Source organism: Montipora foliosa, chromosome 1 (genome assembly GCF_036669935.1).
Source record: "Montipora foliosa isolate CH-2021 chromosome 1, ASM3666993v2, whole genome shotgun sequence".
Taxonomy (NCBI): Eukaryota; Metazoa; Cnidaria; class Anthozoa; order Scleractinia; family Acroporidae; genus Montipora; species Montipora foliosa.
In genome coordinates this window covers 4,077,336-4,100,636 of record NC_090869.1, presented here as the reverse complement: position 1 = coordinate 4,100,636, position 23,301 = coordinate 4,077,336, and the positions used below count along the sequence as shown (strand labels likewise).

Genomic DNA, 23,301 nt, shown 5'->3' with positions numbered 1-23,301 from the left:
CCTTGTCTGTCCTTAGGTTGGTCTTTGTCGTTAACATTAGTCAGTAGTTTTCGTAAGGTAGTGATGGGTCTGTGACAAGAGAAAATGAGGGGACAGAGAGGGAGGCTCAAGGCGTTGGCCGGGATATGTTATGTCCACGAAAGTTATTTTTAGACGAGCGGTAGTCTTTGTTCTTGCGGAAGTCTGTCTTCTAAGACGTCTGCATGCAGTCTTGCCTCGCTCTCAGGTTCTTAGTGAAAAGAGAAAATGATGGCGCACGTGAAAGGCTGATGAATACATATTTTCTTTCAAACATCGGACCGAGGTTGGCCTGCATGCGGACGTCTCGGAAGACTTCCGCTAGTCTAAAAATAACTTTCGTGGACATGACATATCCCAAGGGCTGGACCGGGAGCTTCCTTCTCTGTCCCCTCATTTTTTCTTGGTCTGTGAGCAATACGGTTGTTGTAAGGCTGTAGGATCCTTGCGATAATCTCAGAAGTTCCTTTGATGTAGAGTAGGTGTCAGGTTAGTGTTTGTTGCGTTACGTTCTGTACAGCAAGTGTTGGGTGTAACGGAGTCGCAGCTGTAGTTGTTCTCAGGACTGAAAACGTTATCTTAGTACTTATGTTCGTCTGCTAATTAACCGGTCGTTTCAGTCACAAACCAGTAGCGCGCGGCTCGTCAAGGTCCCTATGTTTATAGCCTTGTGTGACGTAGGGTTGTAAGATGATTCATCAAGGAGTCTGTCAGTGTGGGTGGGTTTCCTGTAAACCGTCGGCTGTAGTCTTGTTGTTGTCACAGAGAAAACTCTTACATGTTTAAAAGTCGCTTTTCGCCAAAAATATCTATAAATAAATAAAGAAGTCAAAGAAATAAGTTAATTAATGAATTAAGTAAAATATATTTTTTCAGACTTTCGAGGTACGCACATGCGTACGTGTGTATATGGTCGCTACGCCCCTAGTGACATTCGCAACCAACCAAACAGCAGCATCCCTCGTAAACGCCATTAGGCGTCATCCCAGCGTTCCCCCAGTCTGCTCGCGCTAGAAAGAAAGGGAACGAGGTTCATCCCGGAAGTGGGGAACCCCCCTGGGCTTCGTCGAAAATCGAAAGTCTCTACAGTGGTACTCGAAGGATATTCAGTTATTCTGTTTTTTCAATAGACTTTGGTTGAACTGTTCAAGTACTTACGCGTCCAAGACAAGGTAAGGCCCACCTTCAGGTAATTGTATTTCTGCATTCCCGTGTAGATTATTTCGTCGTGCAGTTATACAGCACATAATTAAACCAAATACATGTAGACTTGGATACTGACGCCATATTGGTTGAGGGGCAAACACTGCTAAAATTACAGTAATTGTATGGGATTTTAGCCCAATTTTAACGTTTGTAACTCTGCTATAAAAGCTTTATTTTAACAGCTAAAATGTCTCTCAAAAGGCATTAGTAGTGGCATTATTTTCATGAAGAATAAAGAACAGTATCAAGCTAGAACGACCGTAAACGTATTTTTGAACTTTCACACAAATCGTTCAAATCAAAATTATGCAAATTCCCGCTCAGTTGGAAGCGAAATAAGAAGATTTGCAATTCCACTTTACCGATGTCATGACTAATTTTCTCTTGGATAAATCATAGCAACAACGACGAATAACATCATTAAGATTAGCCGAAAATGTTGGAAATCCGCCCCTTGGACATAACGGAGCGCCTGACCGGCAGCACACGTCAAAATTCGCTCCTTTCAATCTTGGAGTTTTTCGCTACTTTTACACCCTGTCTGGCTAACTATACTATCGCCTTAATTTGATATCTGTCCCGAATGGCCATAACCTACACAAGCTTCTTTTTAAGAAGTTTATCGTCAACTTTTTTGAAATCTCCTCGCTTCAAACCTATGGTGACGCTTGACTACTCTTGGGGTTTCACGTGTAAAACCTACGCGCTTAAGAGGCTTAAGAGGAGGGACACGACGAAGAAGATTGAGACTCGCCGATCGCAGGGAAATTACTCTTGAATCTAACAACAGCGTTTTTTACGTCGAATTTATCTGCGAGAGATTCACCAGAAGAGAACGATTTGCATATTACACCATCTTGCACATTAAATATTCAAATTGACTCCTCTTGCATTGGAAATGCTGACAGTCGTTCCATCCCAGTGGTTGTATCCCGAATCCACGCGCGAGATTACTCGCCGGCCTCAGTGTGCGCCTCTGGGGCGCGCGGGCGTAACTTTTCGAATTTTGCAGCAGTGAAGCAGTTATCGCATGGGCGATGTAATGTACCTACCGAACACGGAGTTAGATTACTCCTTGCTAAAACCATGTCTCTGGCTCCTAAAATGGACGAGGTGAGAAGTGTGATTCTCGATGTAGACCCTGACTTAGCCTTTTTTACTGAACATGGCTGAGGGTCACCATAAGTGAGAACCACCTTGTCATCCCTGGCTACCATTTCATGTCAAGAAACCGCACCTCGGATATTCAAGGAGGGATTAGTCTGTACATCAAGAATCATATCAAATTTAGACCTCTTGAACACCTACACGATCCGGACTTCGAGGCCATGTTAACGTGGCTTAGACCGCCCTGATTACCGCGCGAAATTACATGCCTAATCGCCGGTACTATTTGTCACACGCAAACAGTCAACGATTCTGCGATGCTGGACCACTTAATAGCCCTTTTCACGGTTAGTTTTCCTCATTTGCATTACAATGTAATCTACTGTAGCGTGCATGTGAGGCAATTTCGGGCTATTTTGTCGTTTTAACCCGAAATTGCCTCGCACCTACGTTAGATTACATTATAATGCAAATGAGAAAAACTAACCGTGAAAAGGGCTATTGCGACTCTAACATCTATTGTAAAATTCATTAATAATTCATAAGGATTACAGCCAACAGAAACGCACTATTCAGGTCACATGTGTTGGTTTGTAAATCCCGATAAAGTTCAATTGTCTGAAAGCGCGGAGGGGGATTGAATAGATATCAGGAAAAGGCTGGGGTTGATGAATTTGTAATTAGTTGAATTATCAGTAAAATTAAATTTCATAAAGACTTCTATCTTGCCTAATTAGTATGCTTAACTTTAATAAAAACGATTCCTGTAAATTTGTACAAAGTTTATTAATCAATCACAAGTTTGACATTTCAATCACAACTATTAGGTAACAATTTACTTGTCTCTTGTGTGCTTTGTCGAGAAAATTTAATGCATTCTCTCCTTCCGTCTCACGCAAATGACGGTTGCGAATTGAGCGGATAACGCTCTCCATTTTGCTTGGCCACTTCGCAAACGAACTGAATTGCTCAATCAAAAGTTTAGCTTATTTGGCGACATGTGCTCTACTGAAACGGTCACAGAACAATACATATACCCAAGAGAATCGAATATATACATACAAATTTCATACAAATCCTTCTAATCAAAATTACGCAACTTGCGGCTCAGTTGGAAGCGAAATGAGAAGGTTTGCAATTCCACTTTACCGAAGTCATACCTAATTTTCTCTTTCATTGATAAATCATAGCAATAAAATAATAATAATAATAATAATAATAATAATAATAGCTTTATTTAAACTGCTAAAAATGTATCAGTTTGTTAAAAACAAACTGGTATTCATACATGAGCAGATAAATATAATATTTCTGAAACTACATAAAAATGATGATAAAGGGTGAAATACAATCATATCACTTACAATCAAAATCAACTATTTAAATATTATCTTAACAGATAAAAAAGGAAAGCAATAAGAAATACAATATTTAATTTACCGTGCACCTATGACTTAATTTGTCCGATTTTAGCAAAAAACTATATAAGGCTGCTTTGAATGATGAAAAGGTTGTAATTGATCTTATCGATTTTGGTAAATCGTTCCAATCCTTCGCTGCAGCATATTGAAAAGTTTTTTTGTCCAACTGTTGTATTTGCTTTTGGCAAATGTAGCGTAGTGTTGTCTCTGAGATCTCTCCCGTGAAACTTGATCGCCGAGGTAGATAGCCTTTTAGCTGGTTTGGACAGTTATAGTCGTTGATGATTTTAAAGACCAACTGAAATCTCACGAAACGCCTTCGATTTTTTAATGTTAAGAGTCCCAATTTAGATCTCATACTCTGAGTGCATGAAGTCCTGTTAGCTTTGAGTATGGTACGCATAACCTGATTTTGGAGCCTTTCTAGGCTGTCTATCATTGAATTTGAACATTCCATCCAAACAGAACATCCGTAATCAAAGATTGGTAGCATCGTTTGTTTATAGATCTTCAATAGAACGCTTCTAGCCAGGAAACTAGAAAGTCTGTTTATAACACGGATTTTTGGATACGTTCTTTTTCGCATATATGAAAGATGCTCTTTCCAAGCCAATGTACTATCGACGTAGACACCAAGATATTTATAGTTTGTAACTTCCTTGAGACGATGATCGTGAATAAAGATATTTAAATCATTAGAGTTTTTGAGACTTCTTTGAGTTCCAATCTTCATGACTTCTGATTTTCCTGGGTGTACAACCATCTGATTACTTGATAACCATGAGCTAATGTTGTCAAGATTCCCATTAACATAATTAGATGTTTTGTTGATATCTCCATCACTGTAATGGATTTCAGTATCGTCAGCAAACAAAGTACAACTTGAGTGTTTCACTGCTAATGTAACATCGTTATAATGTGCGCAGAAGAGAGTTGGTCCTAAGACGGACCCTTGTGGGACCCCGTGTCGAAGTGCTGAAGATTTTGATTCTGTTGAGTTGCAAGTTACATAAATTGTCTACGATTATCAAGGTAGCTTTTAAACCAATGAAACGCAGAGCCGGACACACCGGCAGATTCCAACTTCTTAAAGAGTAGATTATGATCTATAACATCAAAGGCTTTTCGTAGATCCAGAAAAGCAGCAACAGCTATATGTTTAATATCAATGGACCATTTCCATTTGTCGACAAGACGGATTAAGGCTATATTACATGATGAACGTTTTTGATATGCAAATTGTTTTTCACTGATCAGTTTGTTTTCAACTGCAAAATCTTGGAATTTTTGATTTGCAAATCTTTCGAGCACTTTGGCTAAACAAGGTAAAACAGGCACTGGTCGATAGTTGTTGCAGTTCGTAGGAATTCCTCCTTTAAAAAGTGGTAAAAAAAATCATTAAGATTAGCCGAAAATGTTGGAAATCCCACCCCTTTGTAGCAGCGCTCCAGCGGTCCAAAAGGGAAGACAACCCTAAGGATGTGAGAGCGCGTGACGTCACGTTATTTTGAGACAGTTGTAACGGCCGATTCAACTTATCGAGGAAAATGTTCCATAAAAACTTTAAATCGCGATGTTTCTTTTCGAAAATTCATTTCATGGACACTCAAGTAAATAAAGTTCACTCACCTACTATTTTCTGCGTTGTCCTGAGTGATTTGATGGGTTTTTGGGATGCTTCGATTTCCTTATCATAAACCACGCATCACCAAATACAATATAAATAGACAAGGCGTGCAACTTCCAAAAGCGCTCACGGCCGAGTGCCTCCAGAATTTAGCCGAATTTCTCCCTCTTCCAAAAGCCGCTCACCTCCCAACCTTGGGCACGTAGAAAGTCGATAATTTTACTAGCATTGTGCCAAAAATCATCAAATTTACACGGCTCTGCAACCTCAAAATCTTGCTCGATTTTCAAGCTTCGCTCAGGTTTTTGTTATTGCCAAATGATCCGGACACCGCTCATGCATCACTGGAATTTGATAACCATAATCAAAATCAAATTAACCAATCAAAAAGCACAGATTAATAATTTTGTCTCTTGGGGGAAATCTGTGCTTTTTGATTGGTTAATTTGATTTGATCAAATTCAATGGTGCATGACTTCTGTCCGCATCATCTGGCACTCAGGACAACGCAGAAAATAGTAGGTGAGTGAACTTTATCAATCTGAGTGTCCATAAAATGAATTTTCGGAAAGAAACATCGCGATTTAAAGTTTTTATGGAAAATTTTCCTTGATCAGTTGAATCGGCCGTTACAACTGTCTCAAAATAACGTGATGTCACGCGGTCTCGCATCCTTAGGGTTGTCTGCCTGTGGTCCAAGTAAAACCCCATACACTCATAGCCTGCAGAGCAGGCGTTTTTTGGGAGGCATGCACTTGTTCAAGGTCTAATGTTCACAATGGGCTGCCATTTTGAAAGAACACAACCGGTAGAGGATTGGGAGGAGAGGCAGGGAAGGGGCGGAGAGGGGAGAAAAACGCCTGCCAGTAAGGCCTGTGGAATTGACAAACACCTCTTAATTAATTGCGCTTGATCGCATTTACGGAAATGCAGAAAGAGCCAATAATATTTGAGTTTGTTTTTTTTTCCTAGAAATTACAATTTTAGTCTTGACAAAAACGTCGACATGCTCATGGATATTCAGAGATTTGCAATTGCAAAGATATGTCGGAAAGTACATCCAAGTGATAGCAAGTTATGGTGATTCATGGAAAGCAATGGTGCCGATTTGCTTGGTGTTGCAATGAGAACCAAAATGGGACCTAGCTACGCCAACTTTTTCGTAGGCTATATTGAAAATGAATTTTTCTCTAACTACAATGAACCAAAATCTGATCTTTACAAACGTTTTATCGATGACTGCGTCAGGGCTACTTCATCCAGCAAAGCGGAACTCAACCAATTCATTACTTCAGTCAATTCTTTCCACCCTGCTCTAAAATACACCTGGGAAATTTCCAAAAATTCACTTGCTTTCCTTGACATTAAACTTTCAGTCAACGGCAACGGTTTATCTACAAGCGTACACTACAAACCAACTACATTTGTCCTCTCATCCACAAGACGTAAAAAACGCCGTCCCATTCTCTTAATTTCTTAGACTAAGGCGCCTCTGTAGTGATAAGTCCGACTTTAACAGCAAGTGTGAGGAAATGTGCCAGTTTTTCAAACAAGTACGTGGCTACCCTGACTCCGCTGTCACCACAGGCAAACATCGTGCCCAAGAAATCCATCGAGAAACCGCACTACAAACATCACAGAACGAAGAAACAAACAGAATTCCATTCACCCTCACCTACCATCCACAAAACCTTGCAGTCAAAAATGACCTTCTCAAAACCTTCAAAATTCTCCGCAATGATCCCTAAACTAAACATATAACATATTGTTTATTATAATTTTTATTATTTCCTCTTCCACCACTGAGTCTGACAACCAACCGGGAACTTTCAAATGTACACGCACACGATGCAAAACTTGTCCATTTATTTCTAACACTAAGATCTCAGGACTGAATCAACCCATTAAAGTCACTGACCACTTTACATGCATCTTCGCAAATGTTATCTATTGCATAACCTGCACACTATGTAAGAAGACCTACATAGGCGAAACAGGGAGAAGATTGGTGGGCTGCTTCCGCGAACTCCTATGAGATGCAGAAAAAAAGGACACAGATGCATCAAAACCAGTTGCGTGCCATTTTAAGCTTCCTAATCACACATGACAATTTGCTGAGTATCTTTACACCACAGGAACAGAGAAAGCCATAAGAATCTGGAACAAAAATTCATCTTTCAACTAGGTACACTCTATCCTCACGGAGTCAATAAATGCCTCTCATTCCATTAATTAATTCACAAATTCAGGTTACCACATTTCCACCAATGGCAAAGCTCTTCCGCACCCACCTAAAAAGCAACAACACCCACAATTCCTCTATTCGTTCTGACGAAGGGCTAACGCTCGAAACGTGGCCTTTCCAAATTGTTCATAGTGGTAATTCGACCTTTATCAACAGGTTTGATAAAACCAAATTTTCCTGTTTCACTCTCCCACTGACGCAGCACCACAGTTTCTTTAGAAACTAGAAATTTGTTTCTGAATTGTTGACCTGTTGAAGAGACTCGTTATTAAAATTTGACCAACAAGAAACATAAAAACCTTTCGCTTGTACAAAAATCCTTAGACGTTGGCCAGCATCTGGTTCTCAAAATAATTAAATGAAGTATAGAAAACAAACCTTTGACTGGTCCACGTCTCAACAGTGTGAGATTCGTTAACAATTAATAGGCGCAGTAAGATTTTGGTGCAGAGGAGTGTTGCTGTATTTCAACCAATCGAGGAATGACTTTTCCAGAATTTCCTGAGCGTAAGCGAAGATCAGTTGATACTTGCCGCTCTCTACGCCGTCTAAACTAGCATCCAAAAGCGATATAGCAGTTAAATTCATCAAAGCAGCTTTGAATATCTGATCTTGCATAATACTTTTTCTATCACACTATCACACATGTGGGTTTGTTTGATATGATTTACTCTAGCAAACAGCTGGAAGATAAGAATCTTTCTAAAGCCGGTTGGAAGAACTGCCAATAAATCTTCTCTAGAAAGTAGGGTCAATGTGGCTTCTTTCTGTTCCAATCGCAATCCAAACGATATTCTCAGTCTGCAGAGATCCGAAATAGCTTCTTTGAGTGCTGAATCCAAGCTTCGCAACTGCGCATGTTCTCATTTGCATTGTAATTCTGCCTCGAAAGAACTGGAAGAAAAATATGCTTAATTGATTGACAGGAGGTGATCAGCGCACCAATCAGAACCCCGTCCAAAAATTTGATGTGGTTCGCCAAACAAACAGTTAGTGCCTGCAGGCATATTTCTCTCCCCATCCCCTTCCCCCACTACCATTTCATACTGTCCTCCTCTCACTGTGTGCAATTTTCTTGACTCACCTCAGGCTTCTCTTAGTCTCGCTATCCAAGACATTGGCTGATAATTCTTACCAAAACCAAAATATGCCTGCTTTGCAGGCTACATACACTCACTGTAATTTTAGCTGTGTTTGCCCCCAACCAATGTGGTCTATTCTGATTCTACGCGATGTAGGGCACTGAGAGGCTGATTGTCCGGTCAGGTGAGTGGGCGTAGGTTGAAGTGAGGGTTACTCTGTCTTCTGTTGCTGTTGCTTCTGTTGTGTCTACATGTAGATGGCAATATATTGAGTGTATTAATTCTTAACACTGTCAATTGGACAGTCATGTTCTCAGAGAATTATGATCATCGTCGCAGTTCTTTTGTTGTCAAGATTGGCTATTGTGATGAAGTATCTGCTTTAATACTGTGCCTAACAACAATTACTGAACAAATGATTTTGAGAACATCAAAAAATGTTAAGGCCTTTTTGCAGGATTTCGCCTCGGGCATCCCAAGGAACTCAGAGTTTTGTTTTTAGACGTTGAAGGACTGACTACTTTGTGTTTCATGTGTTGAAGTTCTCATTTACTTTAGATTCCCTTGGCCCATTTTTTTGCAACTCACAATGACTAATTGTCCTTAAAAATCAAATCATAGGATTTGGCTTTGAGTGTTTTTTTCTAATTGCGTTCTAACAAGGGAGGAACTTATACAATGTACTAATTGGGTGGTTCTGTGAAATATCCCTTAGCGGGGGTATGTTCATTTCACTAAACCCCTAGTCCATGGACTACTAAGGTCCATAACAAATTGACTTTTAGGATCAATCAGGCAATGCTGAAACAAACCACGAGTGTACTTCTAACAAATATGAAAGCTTAAACCTTGGAAATTTAAGAGAACCTGCAAAATGTTCCTACCTACCCATAGAAATAGTCCTTTTCACATCTTGGGGTCGTTAATACAAAGTAGTTGAGATCACAACGAGCACAAGCTGCAGTGAGTGTTTACATAAACTGGATTTTGTCTGCCATCTTGCACTTTTAATTAACAGCTGAGTGACCAAGAAAAGTGGAATGATTGTGCAATGACCTAACTCATTATTAACCGGCAGACGTGCGAACTGGTTCCTCTTGCAGTCACAATCACCCATGTCTCCACTGTTGTGAGTGACTCCAATGCTTGCTGGCTGCACATGTCTGGTCAGCATAGTTAAAATGAAAGATGGCACAAGCACTCAGAACACTATAGAGTCACACCAGCTTTTGCATGCTTGTTGTATTCTTAGTTACTTTGGTGACGCAGGAATAGGACAATTTTTATAGGTAGGAAATTTTGCAAGTTCTCCTGAATTTCAAAGGGCTAGGCTAATATATTTGTCAGTGGTACACTTGTGGAATCGCTGTAGTGTTGGTGATGTTCAGCATTGCTTGATTGATCTTTAAAGTTGACTTGTTTAGGTAGTCAATTTATGGTAGTCGATACACTACTAGTTCATTTCAGTAGTTCATGGACAGAATCCATTGGGGGTAGTCCATGTACTAGGGTGTCAGTGAAATGTACCTACCCCCATAGAGGTGTGGTTACCAGTTAATTTTAGGGTTTGGGCCTTACTGTTATAAGACTGGATCAACTTGCCTCAATCTGGTGTAGCATATTGACACAGAGAGACAAACATCAAAACATTGCAACTGTTTGTGGCTTGGTAATGTAGGGTATGCCAGTTATCATAAGTTTCTTTTTTCAATAATTATTGCAAATGTTATAGGAACAAATAAATTGCTAGTGATAGGTCTGAACTTCTCATCATCAGCTCTAAGCATTGCCCACGTCCTTTAGTAAATTCTATTTTAGTTAATAATGAACTTGTACAACCCACATCTTCTGCCAGGAATCTTGGTGTGGTATTTGACGAGAGATTGTTCTTTGAGGAGCATGTCAGTAAAATCTGCAAATCTGCATTCTATCATAATACTAGAAGGATAGCTATGATCAGAGGGTCTTTGTCTGTACTATCTAGTGAAGAATCTACTGTTTTATTGGTACTTTTCTTTGTTATGTGTAAACTTGATGATGGAAATGCCATTTTGCATGGTTTACCTAAGTACTTAATTCGAAGGTTGCAGTCTGTACAAAACTGTGCAGTTCACCTGATAGTCATTGCATGTAACATGGAACTCTAAGTTTACACGCATAACACCCACACTTAAGGAGCTCCACTGGATACCGGTTGAGCAGTGCATAATTTTAAAGATATTATTGACAATATTTAAGGCTTTAAATAATTTGGCTTCTATTTATGTAAGTAGCTCAATAGAACCTTATAGTTCCAGTCGTAGTTTAAGGTGATGTAAAAAATTCTTGCTCGTTGTTCCTCGGGCTAATCTACTGAAAACCTATGGTGAAAGGGCTTTATCTGTTGTTGCCCCAAGGCTTTGGAACACCCTTTCCCTTGAAATTAGGCTCAGCAGCTCAGTCAGTACTTAAAAAAAAAACCTTTAAGACCTACATTATCTTTTTAAGTAGACATATGCCATAACTTCTTAATTGTTATCTTTTATTTGAATTAGTCATTTTTACTTATTTTTATTTGGTTACTTAGTTTTTGAATTGCACAATAATTGTAAAGCGCCATAGAGCAGGAATTGGATATGGTGCTATATAAATCTGTCTATTATATATTATCATATTAGATATTTACAATCAGTCAAGAATTATTTCAAAGTATGATCACTACTACCACCTGTTTCTTCCTTTGCCTGCATTTTTCAGGCATTAAAGACTTTCTCTTCACAAAAGGGCAGCAAATTTAGTAGTGGTCATACTTGACTGATCCTAAAAGTCTTAACCAATAAAATTGAAGGGAGTTTATTTGTTCTTATACCAGTCACAATTGATAAAGGAAACTTACAGTAATAAATATTATGTTGGTAGATAACATAAGGCTTGGTGATGGGACTATAATGACGATGAATCAGGAATGAATGGTTATGGCTGCTGCAGCATCAGGAAGGTAATAAAATACATCCTTTTTATTTTGTTGTACTTATCAAGAATAATCCTGCTTTGTGCAATAATTGAATGGCATTTTGCATAATCCCAGTGACATTTTTCGTTTTCCAGCTATTTGTTTTATCCTGTCTTAACCTAGCTCTCAAACGCTTTCTTTCTTTTTAGGTCATTTCTTCATTGTGTTGGTGATAACGAAAAGCGGTGGCTGGTTTTCGGCATTGGGCTAAACAAGGTTCTTGTTTCCCAAATACGCTCCTTTGTTGAAAGAGAAATTCAAAAGGAATACTGTAACATCAAAAGTAGTCATGGTATTGATACCCAGGCCACACCAACACGACTGACCCACTGGCCAGCAAAGAAAGTGTTTTTGAAGTATGAGAACATTAATGGCAATGATGCACGACCCAAGGTGCACGGAAAGTTCAATTACTCTGCCTTTGACTGCCGCGTGTTATCTCATATTGACTTTGCTAAGTTATATGTGGAGAACTTCATGGCTAAGTTCAATGCCTTTGATGAACACTGTGATGCATCAGCTGTGCTTATCTTGCTTAGCAAGGTGCCAGTGTTTTCTGCTACTGTTCAGAGCGCTGCAAGTGATCTTCGACAATCCAGGAATTCTTGGGCCCATTGTGCTTTCAAGGATTGGGATACTGTGAAGTTCAGGCAGAGTTTTGATGAAATGGAAAAACTTGTGAAAGCACTTGGTCTGCCAGTTGGTGATCAGGCCAAACTATTATCTGATCTGCAGGACTGGGAAAGTAAAGGTATTTATCTACCTGGTAATAATTTTGACTCTCACTTGTATTCATGTCTGAGTTAGGAAAAAGTTTATTATAGGACCTAACATTTGGCAGTCAGTCCTTCTTGAAAGTGGGTAAAATTCTTTGGGTTATATGTAGCCCCAAGTGACTCAAAACTGGCCAGAAAAATTAATTGTTATATTCTAGATACTGGATGACCAAAAGAAACCTTGAGTTGTAGGAAAATTAACGTTACCATCATGATGAAATCTGCATGTTGATTTTCTTACACTGAAAACAAGGTGTTGTGGCTTTCAAGATACATTTTCCTGATGAGTAACTTTCCATATTTATAGCTTGGTATGACAAGAATGTAAAAAATCTGTTATTCACTTCAGTCTTTAATCATTGTTGGCTTATGATGTGACAACTTATTACTTTCTACATTAGGTACCTCTCTGTGTATGAATGCCACTGTAGACCCTGATTTGCTACAGTTAGTGCAACATCATGTGAATGAATTGAAGTCTGATGTAGACAAGATGAGTTTTGATATGGAGAGTGAAAGGAAGTCAATAGAGAAAGCATTGAAGAATTTTGATGAATTAGATGCACGAGTTTCTGGGTTGGAACAAGGTTTTGGGCATCTCCAACTTGAGCAGAAATCGCTGAAATCAGATGTTGAAGATGTAAAACTTTTTGTTGAAAGAGTACAAGTACAGAGAAATTGGGGTAATTAGTAGAATGTGATAGAGCAGTTTTCAAATGACTGTCAAAAGTAATTACCTGATCTCGCTACAGTTTATCAACCAATGAGAAGGAAAAGCAGGCAGAGAGACTGAGAGAGACTGGTTTATTATTAAATCACATCGCAGTAAAATACTGAATTGCGTAATTATTTACAAGCTACAAAACTAATACAAATTTAAAGAAACTTAAAGTTAAAGAAACAGGCACAACTTCCACGCGCGATTTTTCTGCACTTTGAGCAAGTTACATATAATTGCTACAAATTTGGATTGGTTCATTATGCTGTTTGCACCTGCTGTGATTGGTCAAAGTAATTACTTTCAATAATAATAATTGGTATTTGTTTCATGACACTTGGGAACCGCTCTAATAATTGTTTTGGCATTGGTATTAGTCGTAGTTGACTCAATGATTTGAAACTTCAAGGGAAATTTTTGAAATGATTCAGGTTATGGGGAGGTTGATCTATTGCCACAGGATGGGAAATAAGACTTAAAAGTGAAAATGAGAAAAAGTTTGGTCTAGAGGTTATCATTTGCCATTCAAAGAGTACATTTGAAGTGATTCCTTCTTAATACGAAACTATGAAGGAATAAAATGATATTTTTTGACAATTTTACGCTTAAAACCCTTACCCTAAAGTATCACTTAATTTCTAGCGTTTGAATTTAAATTACAAAAATCAGTGCTCTAGACCCAATCACCTTAAGGTAGTGGGAAGGGGTTGGGGAGGAATGACAAGTGGCTAATTGCCCAGTGGGTAAATTGTTTACATACTCCAGTGACAATAGGGAAATCCCACATTCATATTTATTCATGAGGTATCCAATAGTTAGCTGCATAAATATACAGTAAAGAAGAGAGATACATGTAACAGGGCAAAGATGGATGTCCTTCATTTATTTTATTCCCATGATGCAATGCGCACCCTAACATCCTCCTCTTTTTTTTTTAATTTAACTGAGACAGCAAAACCACAAGCTAAAAGTATTTTGTGATCAGGTTAAGTAGGATCACAGTCCTAGGTATCCTTCAGAATTAATAATATATCTCTGAATGCACAGGAATGCCAACTGTGTTAAAGCTGCCAATTGCCAACTGATCTCGGCCTAGATGTAGGTCGATGTAAGCACTCCACATCACAAAATTGTAGAAGGCAGTAAAAAAGAATGCGCTTGATGTGATCAAAGCCTTTGATACTTTGAATCATGCAGCCTATTTTACTGAACGGCAGCTCAGTTAATTGAACACGGGGCTGCCATGCGGGATGTCCTGAGTTCGACTCCAACTGGACCAACACTCAGGGTCTTAAAATAACTGAGGAGAAAAGTGCTGCCTTTGTAATTATATCCGCTAATGGTTAGACTTTCAAGTCTTCACGGATAAGGACTATAAACCGTAGGCCCCATCTTCCATGTTCATAAGTTCCCTGTGGGACGTTATAGAACCCACACACTATTCGAGAAGAGTAGCGGCTGAAGTTCCCGGTGTTGTGGCTGTCCTTTGTAAGTGTGTTCTTTCCAGCAGAAGTGGCCGGTTTGGTGTAAAGTATGGGGCCCAGTTCTCGGCCACAAAAAACGTAAACTTGTATTTCTTACGTTGGAATAGCCGTAAGGACTTGAAATTTCAAACGACAACTAGCTTCAGCATTCAGTTTACACATGTAAAGCTATCGACTGCTCAGCCCTGTTTTCACCCGAGTGGGCCCAGTTATCGGCCAGCGCGGCCCAGTTCTTGGCCACAAAAATGTGCGCTCGATTCCTCAGAATGAACAACGCTTTATCACCAATTTTTGTTGTTTAAGTCACTAATAAGGCTTGTGTTTGATATTTCGACCACCTTCGGCTTCCATTGATACCAGCCTCGTAGCTGAAGGAACTACCAACGTTAAATAAAGTAACTTTACCTTTACCTTTGTTAACTCGACCGCAAGAAAACTCCTTCCGAAAGATGCGCTTTATTGATTAAGTGGCCACGGCTTCGACCGTTGGATAACAAACTGAGTCTTACCGGGGTGGCAGACCGTAGTTTGTCAAAAACTTTTTTTTAAAATTCCCCTGGGTCTCCCGACACGACTGTATTCTCTCAGATACCGATAATTAAATTTCACTGGCTTCAATGGGTGCTTACCATTTAGGCAAAAAATCCGGGAATTTCGCTTTGAGGTCAAATGGAAAGGCAGTTTTCCGGAGAATCTTTTGGAAATTGTGGACAACCTCTAGAGGTATTCCCTTTTCTCCGTTTGGATTGGAATCGGGGAATTCCCTTACCATTTGCGAGAATCTTTCCGTTTCCAGGCCCTTTCTCGCAAGATGGAGTAAAATATGCGGGATGGAATTCGGGGTAGTAAATGGTGAGCGCCATTCTCGTCCGGTTGGTCAATAAATTCGAAAAATCGCCTACCTTAATGCAACGATTAAATGGTAAGCACCCAGTAAGTCACGGAGGGTCGTGGGTTCAGCTCGGATTTTTCCGAGTTCACATATCGGCGATGCGTAATATCTTTCATGTATTTCAATAAGTCCAGCGACAAAATATTCGTAGCACAATATCCTACGAGAACAAAGTTTATACGCATGTTAGTTCCTTGAAGGCTTGATAAATACAGTTTCGATCGCGAACAGCCTACTGCGTACAAATTCCTATTAACTAATAAAAGCGGCATGAATGCGCAAAATTACCATGACTAACAAAGAATTTAGTTATTCTCCTAAGTTTGTACACTTAACAAATTGATGTTAGTTTTTCTTGCGTCTGTCCTGTTATTGATCATGAATTTCGTCATAACATTGGGAAAGTAGTTATCGCCTCGTGGATCCGCAGACTACTTTGACCATGTTATGACGAAATTCATTGTCAATAACAGGACAGACGCATGAAAAACTGACATCAATTTGTTTTTTACAATAACAAAAAGGCAGAGGGTTCTGTCAAATTAAATCAAAACACGAGAAGTACGCGAGACAAAAACTTCAATTTTATTCAATCTGACACGACCAAATTCATAACTTGCCTCGCTCTCTTATTGGCTAGTGGAAAAACGGGGACTTTCTATTGGTTAAAAAGTGACAGATCGACGTTTCACAGAATTTTTCATAAATTAAACTCTTCGAAATGCATAAATTATAAATTTATGTGTCTGCCCGCTTATTGACAATAAAAATTTGCCAATGAGCGCGCGAGAATTTTGCAGTCATTGTAAAAATACTGCTTTCATTCTCGCTGGGCCTCTTAGCCATCTTTCAACGCTTTGCGGCTTCGCAAATGTGTTTTTGAAGTTTGTCAACAGAAAGGAGGCGTGACTGTGATTGGACGACTGAGTCAATCATGTCGGGAGACCAAGAGGGCAATAAAAAAATTTGTTGTTGATAAATTACGGTCTGTCACCCCGGTAAGGCTCAGTTTGTCATCCAACGGTCGAAGCCGTGGCCACTTAATCGATCAAGCGAATCATGCGGAAGCTGTTTTCTTGCGATCGAGTGAACAAACTACCGCCTGAGGTCGCTATTGCGTTGATGGTGGGTTGAAATGAAAATTCAATCTGAGCCCCAATCTTTGTCAATTGAGAAACCGAAAAATTGAAAAATGACTCCAATCGCGTTGGATCTGAAAAAAAAAAAAAAAAAACCACGCGGGAAGGAAGCCGCCCACAATGGCAATAAGGTTAGACTTTTAATTGAGAATTTTTTTATATAATTGTCATCAGCCTTTTATCGGAATTCCCAGACAAATCCTTACATTTTTTCCGCCAGGTAAAGGTACACCTTATATAACGTCGGTAATTCCTTTACCCTCTACAGCGAGGGTATTCTCCCAGGAAGCCGACGGTGCCCTCAGTTTACCCCCCTCTTTCCATCAGTGCTCCGTTTTAAGGGTATTTAAAGCTACTAAGGCTACACTGAAAGGAAAGAAGTCGAAACAAGGATGTGAGATCCGGGGATCGAACTCAAGACCTCTTGCACCAAGGCCAGGCCAAGTTTTCCCTCCCACTGAGCTTGAGGCGCGTGTGGTTTTTATTTTGTGGAAACACTGACCAGTTAATGCTCGTACCTTGTTGCATTTCTTGAAGGTTTATGCTAGTGTCCTACATCAGAGGCATACTTTGTGTGAGAATCAAAACTTGTTCTTCACATTTGCATCTTGTGTATGTGTGTTGTAACAATTTATGCCCCTAACGTCTTCTCCAAAAATAATCATTTACGTAACGTTTTTGGCATTTTATGTTCATTCCTCTCCCCTTGTCCAAAAAGGGTGGTACTGCTTAAAGGTGCTGTTAAACTGTGCAATTTTTCTTACAACTTGTCTCGTAACGCCATTGCGAAAAAAGTTGCACGAAACATTGCGCAATGTAACATACCTTGCAGTGGGGTAAAAACGATGCACAAAGTAAAACTGAGTTCTACTTTCCGCAACGGCTCTTGTAACGTTGCAAAGACATTTTCAAGCTTTGCGCAGCGTAATATTTGTCCTGCAACTCGTGTCGCAACGGTTTGCAGCACCAGCAAAAGAAAGTCATGTGATCATCGAAAACGAGACAAGTTGCAGGAAACGTTACTCAGTGTAACACCCGTCAAGTAATGTGTTTTGCAGTGTTAGAACTTTCCTCGAAACTAAATTGCAAGAAAAGTTGCTAGGAATATTGTACTTTGTGACAGCGCCAAAGGTTGCTGATCCATCTTTGACACACTCTTCTAACCTCTGATTAGTAAATGTAATCATTTTACAAGACTATGTTAAAAGAGCAGCTGCTATCTTTTGAGAACCCAAACAAAGTTTGGAGTATTTACTAGAACATATTTTTGGTGTTAAAGTTTGGAATTCAGCAGATTTCTGTGGTAAACAATTATAAAAACTAATCTCAATATAAAACCAGTGATTTCTCCTCTCTTCAACATTTCCATTGTTTTACACTGAACCACTGGCTCGCTTTGCTCTTTGTTGTGTGATGTGTGTAATTTTTAGCACTTGTTTATTTTTTTTTTTCGAATACGTATCTAGTAGCCTAATACGTTTTTACCTGTTAGCTAATCAAATTCCATATTTACATGTATCTTGATTTTTTTTGTCAGTCGATGTTTTACTTCTGTAAAAGCTTTCGTTTTTTAGTTAATTTCTGGATGTTAGTATATTTTTCTTTGTAATTAATAGTATTAGTAAAATTGTTGTACTTGTTTTTGTTTACAATAGATCCTGTTCAACCAGAAGCAAGTTGTGCTAATGTTGTAACAGCAGCTGGCAGAAGCAGCACGCACAGTCATCGTGAGTATGGTAATTTATTCATTGATGAAAATCACTGAAAGTAGGTGTCTGGAACTTGCTTAAGATGAATGTGTTATACCCCCAGTAAGGTTAAAAGGTATGTAAAGAGTGGAGGAATTCTATGAAGACTTATTGAGATAGAGGTAGATTTTTGGGAGCGGATAGTTGGCCTGTTGTTACAATTGTGTTCTGAAGAAGTTGTATCTTGTGTTGAAAAGTAAGATCAAGGTATCTCATCAGAGAAGTTTAGAAACCTGTCCTATGTGCCTCAGCCTCATCTTTATGAGACGAGAGCCCTTATTAATTAGAGTAATAACATAAGTACAATACAAGTATAAGTTTTGGGTTGCGCAAGCGCGTGTTCGGAACAGAAAACTGTAATCTTGAGTACGCTATTACGTCTGGTCTTATCCTCATTGCTATTAATTTATGAAACGTTACTTCCACCAGTAAAAAAAATATAGAATCGAGGAGGTCTCTGAAAATGTTGGCTAATTTAGTCGAATGAAAAAGAAAATGGCACTAGGTGTGCTTTTCTCATTGCATAGATTTGTTTTCTTTATATAGTTCCTTGTAGCATTACGTTTGCTAAATCAAAGGACCCGGCATCACCAATTCTTGTTCATTTTACTCGGTTCATTTTAAAATGGAACTGCCCTTCTGAAGATGTAACCGATCATTTTCACAGCAAACAGATGTTCGGTCCCACCATTTTTTCCTTCGTTGTTTGTTTCAGAGATCGCAGATTGTGAATCAGACATCAGATTCTTTGCCGAGCGTCACGATCCAGACACAAGAAATTGGCTGTTTGATGATTTCAACAAGTGGTTCAGTGATCCTGGTGAGTCCAGAGCTTATGTTCTCCTGGGTGATGCAGGAGTCGGCAAGAGTGTGATTGCTGGAGCCCTGGCGCAGCGCATGAAGGAGCATTTAGGTGCTGCCTGCTTTTGCCGTCACTACGATGACACAAGAAATGATCCCAGGTATCTTCTTGGGTTTTTGGCGAGTCAACTCTGTAAATGTAATAGTCGCTACAATAATACAGTGGGTGGGATAGATGGTGTAATCACGATGTTACACAATAATAAATTAGGGGTTCAGGAACTTTTTACAAAACTGTTAGAAGAACCATTAGCTAAGTGTACGCATTTAGCAGAGCGAAAATTAGTTATTATTGACGCCCTAGATGAGACAGAGTACGAGTCCAGGGAAGATTTCCTTTTCCTTATAAAGGAACGTTTCCCGCGTCTTCCTCATTGGCTTTTGTTCTTTATCACCAGTCGCCCTGAAGACAAAATACGGGAAAGATTGGAGAGATACAATCCCTGTGTTAGGATTTGCGCAGGCGATAGTGAACAGCATGGTATTTATCAGCAACACGAGGGAGATATACGGCGATTTTTTGAGAATGGTGTCGAGTTATCGCTTCTCCAATTCACCGTGGAAGAAATGACAAAATCTTGCAATGGATTGTTCTTGCATGCATTTTACCTTAGGAAAAAACTCAACGATCTCGCAAAAAAAGGTAAGATGGATTACACGCTGAGTGACCTTCTTGTCGACGATGTTGAAGATTTCTTTCGGGACAATTTTCAACGAGTGTTTAGTAGAGTAGGTAAAGATCTCTACGAGAAGTTGATCGGATGTATCCTAGCTGCTCCATCTCCCCTTCCTGTCTCGTTTATTCCCTTTGTTCTGCAACAAGAAAAATCGAGTCTTGATGAGCAGGAAGTAATTGATGCTGTTATGCAATTTGCTTGGAATCAAACTTCCAATGATACCGTCACCTTTCTACACAAACTGATTCCAACTTGGTTAACGAAAAATCCGCGGAGGAGAGACTACCAAAGAAAGACCAAAAGAAAAGATTGTCCTCACTTGTTGATAGACAAGAAAAAGGCAGAAGAGTACCTGGCAAGAATATTTGAGGAAATACTGTCTGGTATTGTCACCGAACCTTCACCAGCGTGGCCATGCATAAATGAGAATTTGCAGGACTACGCTTTTCGCTTTGTCATTCGATTTCTGTGTCAGTATGGTGACCAGGAATCCGTAGGAATTGTTTTTAGGTGTTTGACAAGTTTCCATTTCTTGGAGAAAAGGATCGAAAGTGGGAAAATTGGTATCTACCACCTGCTAGAAGATTTGAAGCTTGCTTCATGCTGCCCCGCATTCACGGACTTACGCAAGAAGAATATTCTCCATGAGATCTCCAACGCTCTTGAAAGCAATGTTCATATTCTTTTGGATTGCCCTCACCTTTTAATTTCCTGTCTTCGAAGTGGATCAAAAGTCTTGCAAGAAACCGGTTTAATTCCCAAACTCTCGGGCCCGTGGTTAGAGTTGAGTGCTTTTGACGGGGAAAGCATTAATTGTCTCTCAGGTTTTAACGTTTTTACGACAGCTTCTGATGAAACCATATCATTCTTATCGCGGTGTTTACTGGATGATTATCGTAAACAGATGCTTGATAAATTTGTGCTTTCTCCTGATGGAAAGTTAGTTGCCATTCACAGAGGGAATAAGATAGAATTTCTGCGTGTCTTTGACGACAAAAATGTTTTTACAGTCTACGAACAACAATCTTCGTTCACGGCTGCACTTACATTTTCAGATGACTCTAAGTTGCTCCTCTTTTGTGTCCAGGATGGAGTGAACGATCCACATTTACATGAATGGGTTGTTGAGTTAGGTATCTTTCTTTCATTCAAATTGCCACTGAAGGTTGAATGCTGTTGCCTTTCGTCGGACAAAGCAAGGTTAATCTTGTGCGGTGACAATGAAGTTGAGATTTGGGAGTACAAGAACTCTCCTTGCCGTTTACTAGCAAATTCCGGCGTCAGTTCACCTTACAGCACATCTAAGTTCAGTCAGTGCACCCTTTCGGTGGAGAATAATTTGCTTGCTTGCTGCATTGAGAACATTGTTGTTCTCTTCAGTGTTTGGGATCATGCGAAAACCTTTTCGTTCAGAGCAATTCTTCGGGGTCATCTGGCAAGAATTGTGTTTTGCAAGTTTTTGAAAGTAAACCGTTTTCTCATAACTTACGACATTAACGGGTTGGTGTTCTTGTGGGATCTGGCGAGGATGAAAGCTGTCACATTCGCAAAGATAACACAAGACCAGGGAAGCATTGTGTGTCTGCTTATCTCGCCGGAGGAGGACACGGCAGTTTGTTTGTTATCCTCAAGTCGAGTTTGCGTCATTAAACTCTGCAAACTGGAAGATGACCGTCTTCCAACGGAAGACACAGCGAACTCAACCGCGACAAGTCTACATACGGAACGGGAATGGATATCAAAATCTAGCATTTCAACCCCTCCCACTGCTCGGGATAAAGATGTTAGCATGTTAAGGTGGGAAGAAGAAGATATATTCTTTAACTCTGAGGATGAGCATAACGTTGAAGATGATGATGATGATGATGATGATGAAGTTAAACTGATTCCAACTTGGTTAACGAAAAATCCGCAGAGGAGAGACTACCAAAGAAAGACCAAAAGAAAAGATTGTCCTCACTTGTTGATAGACAAGAAAAAGGCAGAAGAGTACCTGGCAAGAATATTTGAGGAAATACTGTCTGGTATTGTCACCGAACCTTCACCAGCGTGGCCATGCATAAATGAGAATTTGCAGGACTACGCTTTTCGCTTTGTCATTCGATTTCTGTGTCAGTATGGTGACCAGGAATCCGTAGGAATTGTTTTTAGGTGTTTGTCAAGTTTCCATTTCTTGGAGAAAAGGATCGAAAGTGGGAAAATTGGTATCTACCACCTGCTAGAAGATTTGAAGCTTGCTTCATGCTGCCCCGCATTCACGGACTTACGCAAGAAGAATATTCTCCATGAGATCTCCAACGCTCTTGAAAGCAATGTTCATATTCTTTTGGATTGCCCTCACCTTTTAATTTCCTGTCTTCGAAGTGGATCAAAAGTCTTGCAAGAAACCGGTTTAATTCCCAAACTCTCGGGCCCGTGGTTAGAGTTGAGTGCTTTTGACGGGGAAAGCATTAATTGTCTCTCAGGTTTTAACGTTTTTACGACAGCTTCTGATGAAACCATATCATTCTTATCGCGGTGTTTACTGGATGATTATCGTAAACAGATGCTTGATAAATTTGTGCTTTCTCCTGATGGAAAGTTAGTTGCCATTCACAGAGGGAATAAGATAGAATTTCTGCGTGTCTTTGACGACAAAAATGTTTTTACAGTCTACGAACAACAATCTTCGTTCACGGCTGCACTTACATTTTCAGATGACTCTAAGTTGCTCCTCTTTTGTGTCCAGGATGGAGTGAACGATCCACATTTACATGAATGGGTTGTTGAGTTAGGTATCTTTCTTTCATTCAAATTGCCACTAAAGGTTGAATGCTGTTGCCTTTCGTCGGACAAAGCAAGGTTAATCTTGTGCGGTGACAATGAAGTTGAGATTTGGGAGTACAAGAACTCTCCTTGCCGTTTACTAGCAAATTCCGGCGTCAGTTCACCTTACAGCACATCTAAGTTCAGTCAGTGCACCCTTTCGGTGGAGAATAATTTGCTTGCTTGCTGCATTGAGAACATTGTTGTTCTCTTCAGTGTTTGGGATCATGCGAAAACCTTTTCGTTCAGAGCAATTCTTCGGGGTCATCTGGCAAGAATTGTGTTTTGCAAGTTTTTGAAAGTAAACCGTTTTCTCATAACTTACGACATTAACGGGTTGGTGTTCTTGTGGGATCTGGCGAGGATGAAAGCTGTCACATTCGCAAAGATAACACAAGACCAGGGAAGCATTGTGTGTCTGCTTATCTCGCCGGAGGAGGACACGGCAGTTTGTTTGTTATCCTCAAGTCGAGTTTGCGTCATTAAACTCTGCAAACTGGAAG

At 39.7% G+C, this 23,301-nt stretch overlaps 1 protein-coding gene across 1 annotated transcript in view; it reads left to right on the top strand.

Moving 5' to 3' along the window:
* The first annotated feature begins 1,063 nt into the window (after window positions 1-1,063).
* The window catches only part of LOC138008533 (uncharacterized), a 22,813-nt gene continuing 575 nt past the window's right edge, over window positions 1,064-23,301 (top strand). The window contains exons 1-7 of the mRNA XM_068855854.1: window positions 1,064-1,190; window positions 11,605-11,683; window positions 11,848-12,449; window positions 12,876-13,164; window positions 16,976-16,980; window positions 18,363-18,443; window positions 19,171-23,301. The exon at window positions 19,171-23,301 is cut by the window's right edge and continues 575 nt beyond it. Of these exons, the coding sequence (XP_068711955.1) occupies window positions 11,655-11,683; window positions 11,848-12,449; window positions 12,876-13,164; window positions 16,976-16,980; window positions 18,363-18,443; window positions 19,171-23,301 (5,137 nt within the window). The 5' untranslated portion in view covers window positions 1,064-1,190; window positions 11,605-11,654. The remainder of the gene's footprint in view (window positions 1,191-11,604; window positions 11,684-11,847; window positions 12,450-12,875; window positions 13,165-16,975; window positions 16,981-18,362; window positions 18,444-19,170) is intronic.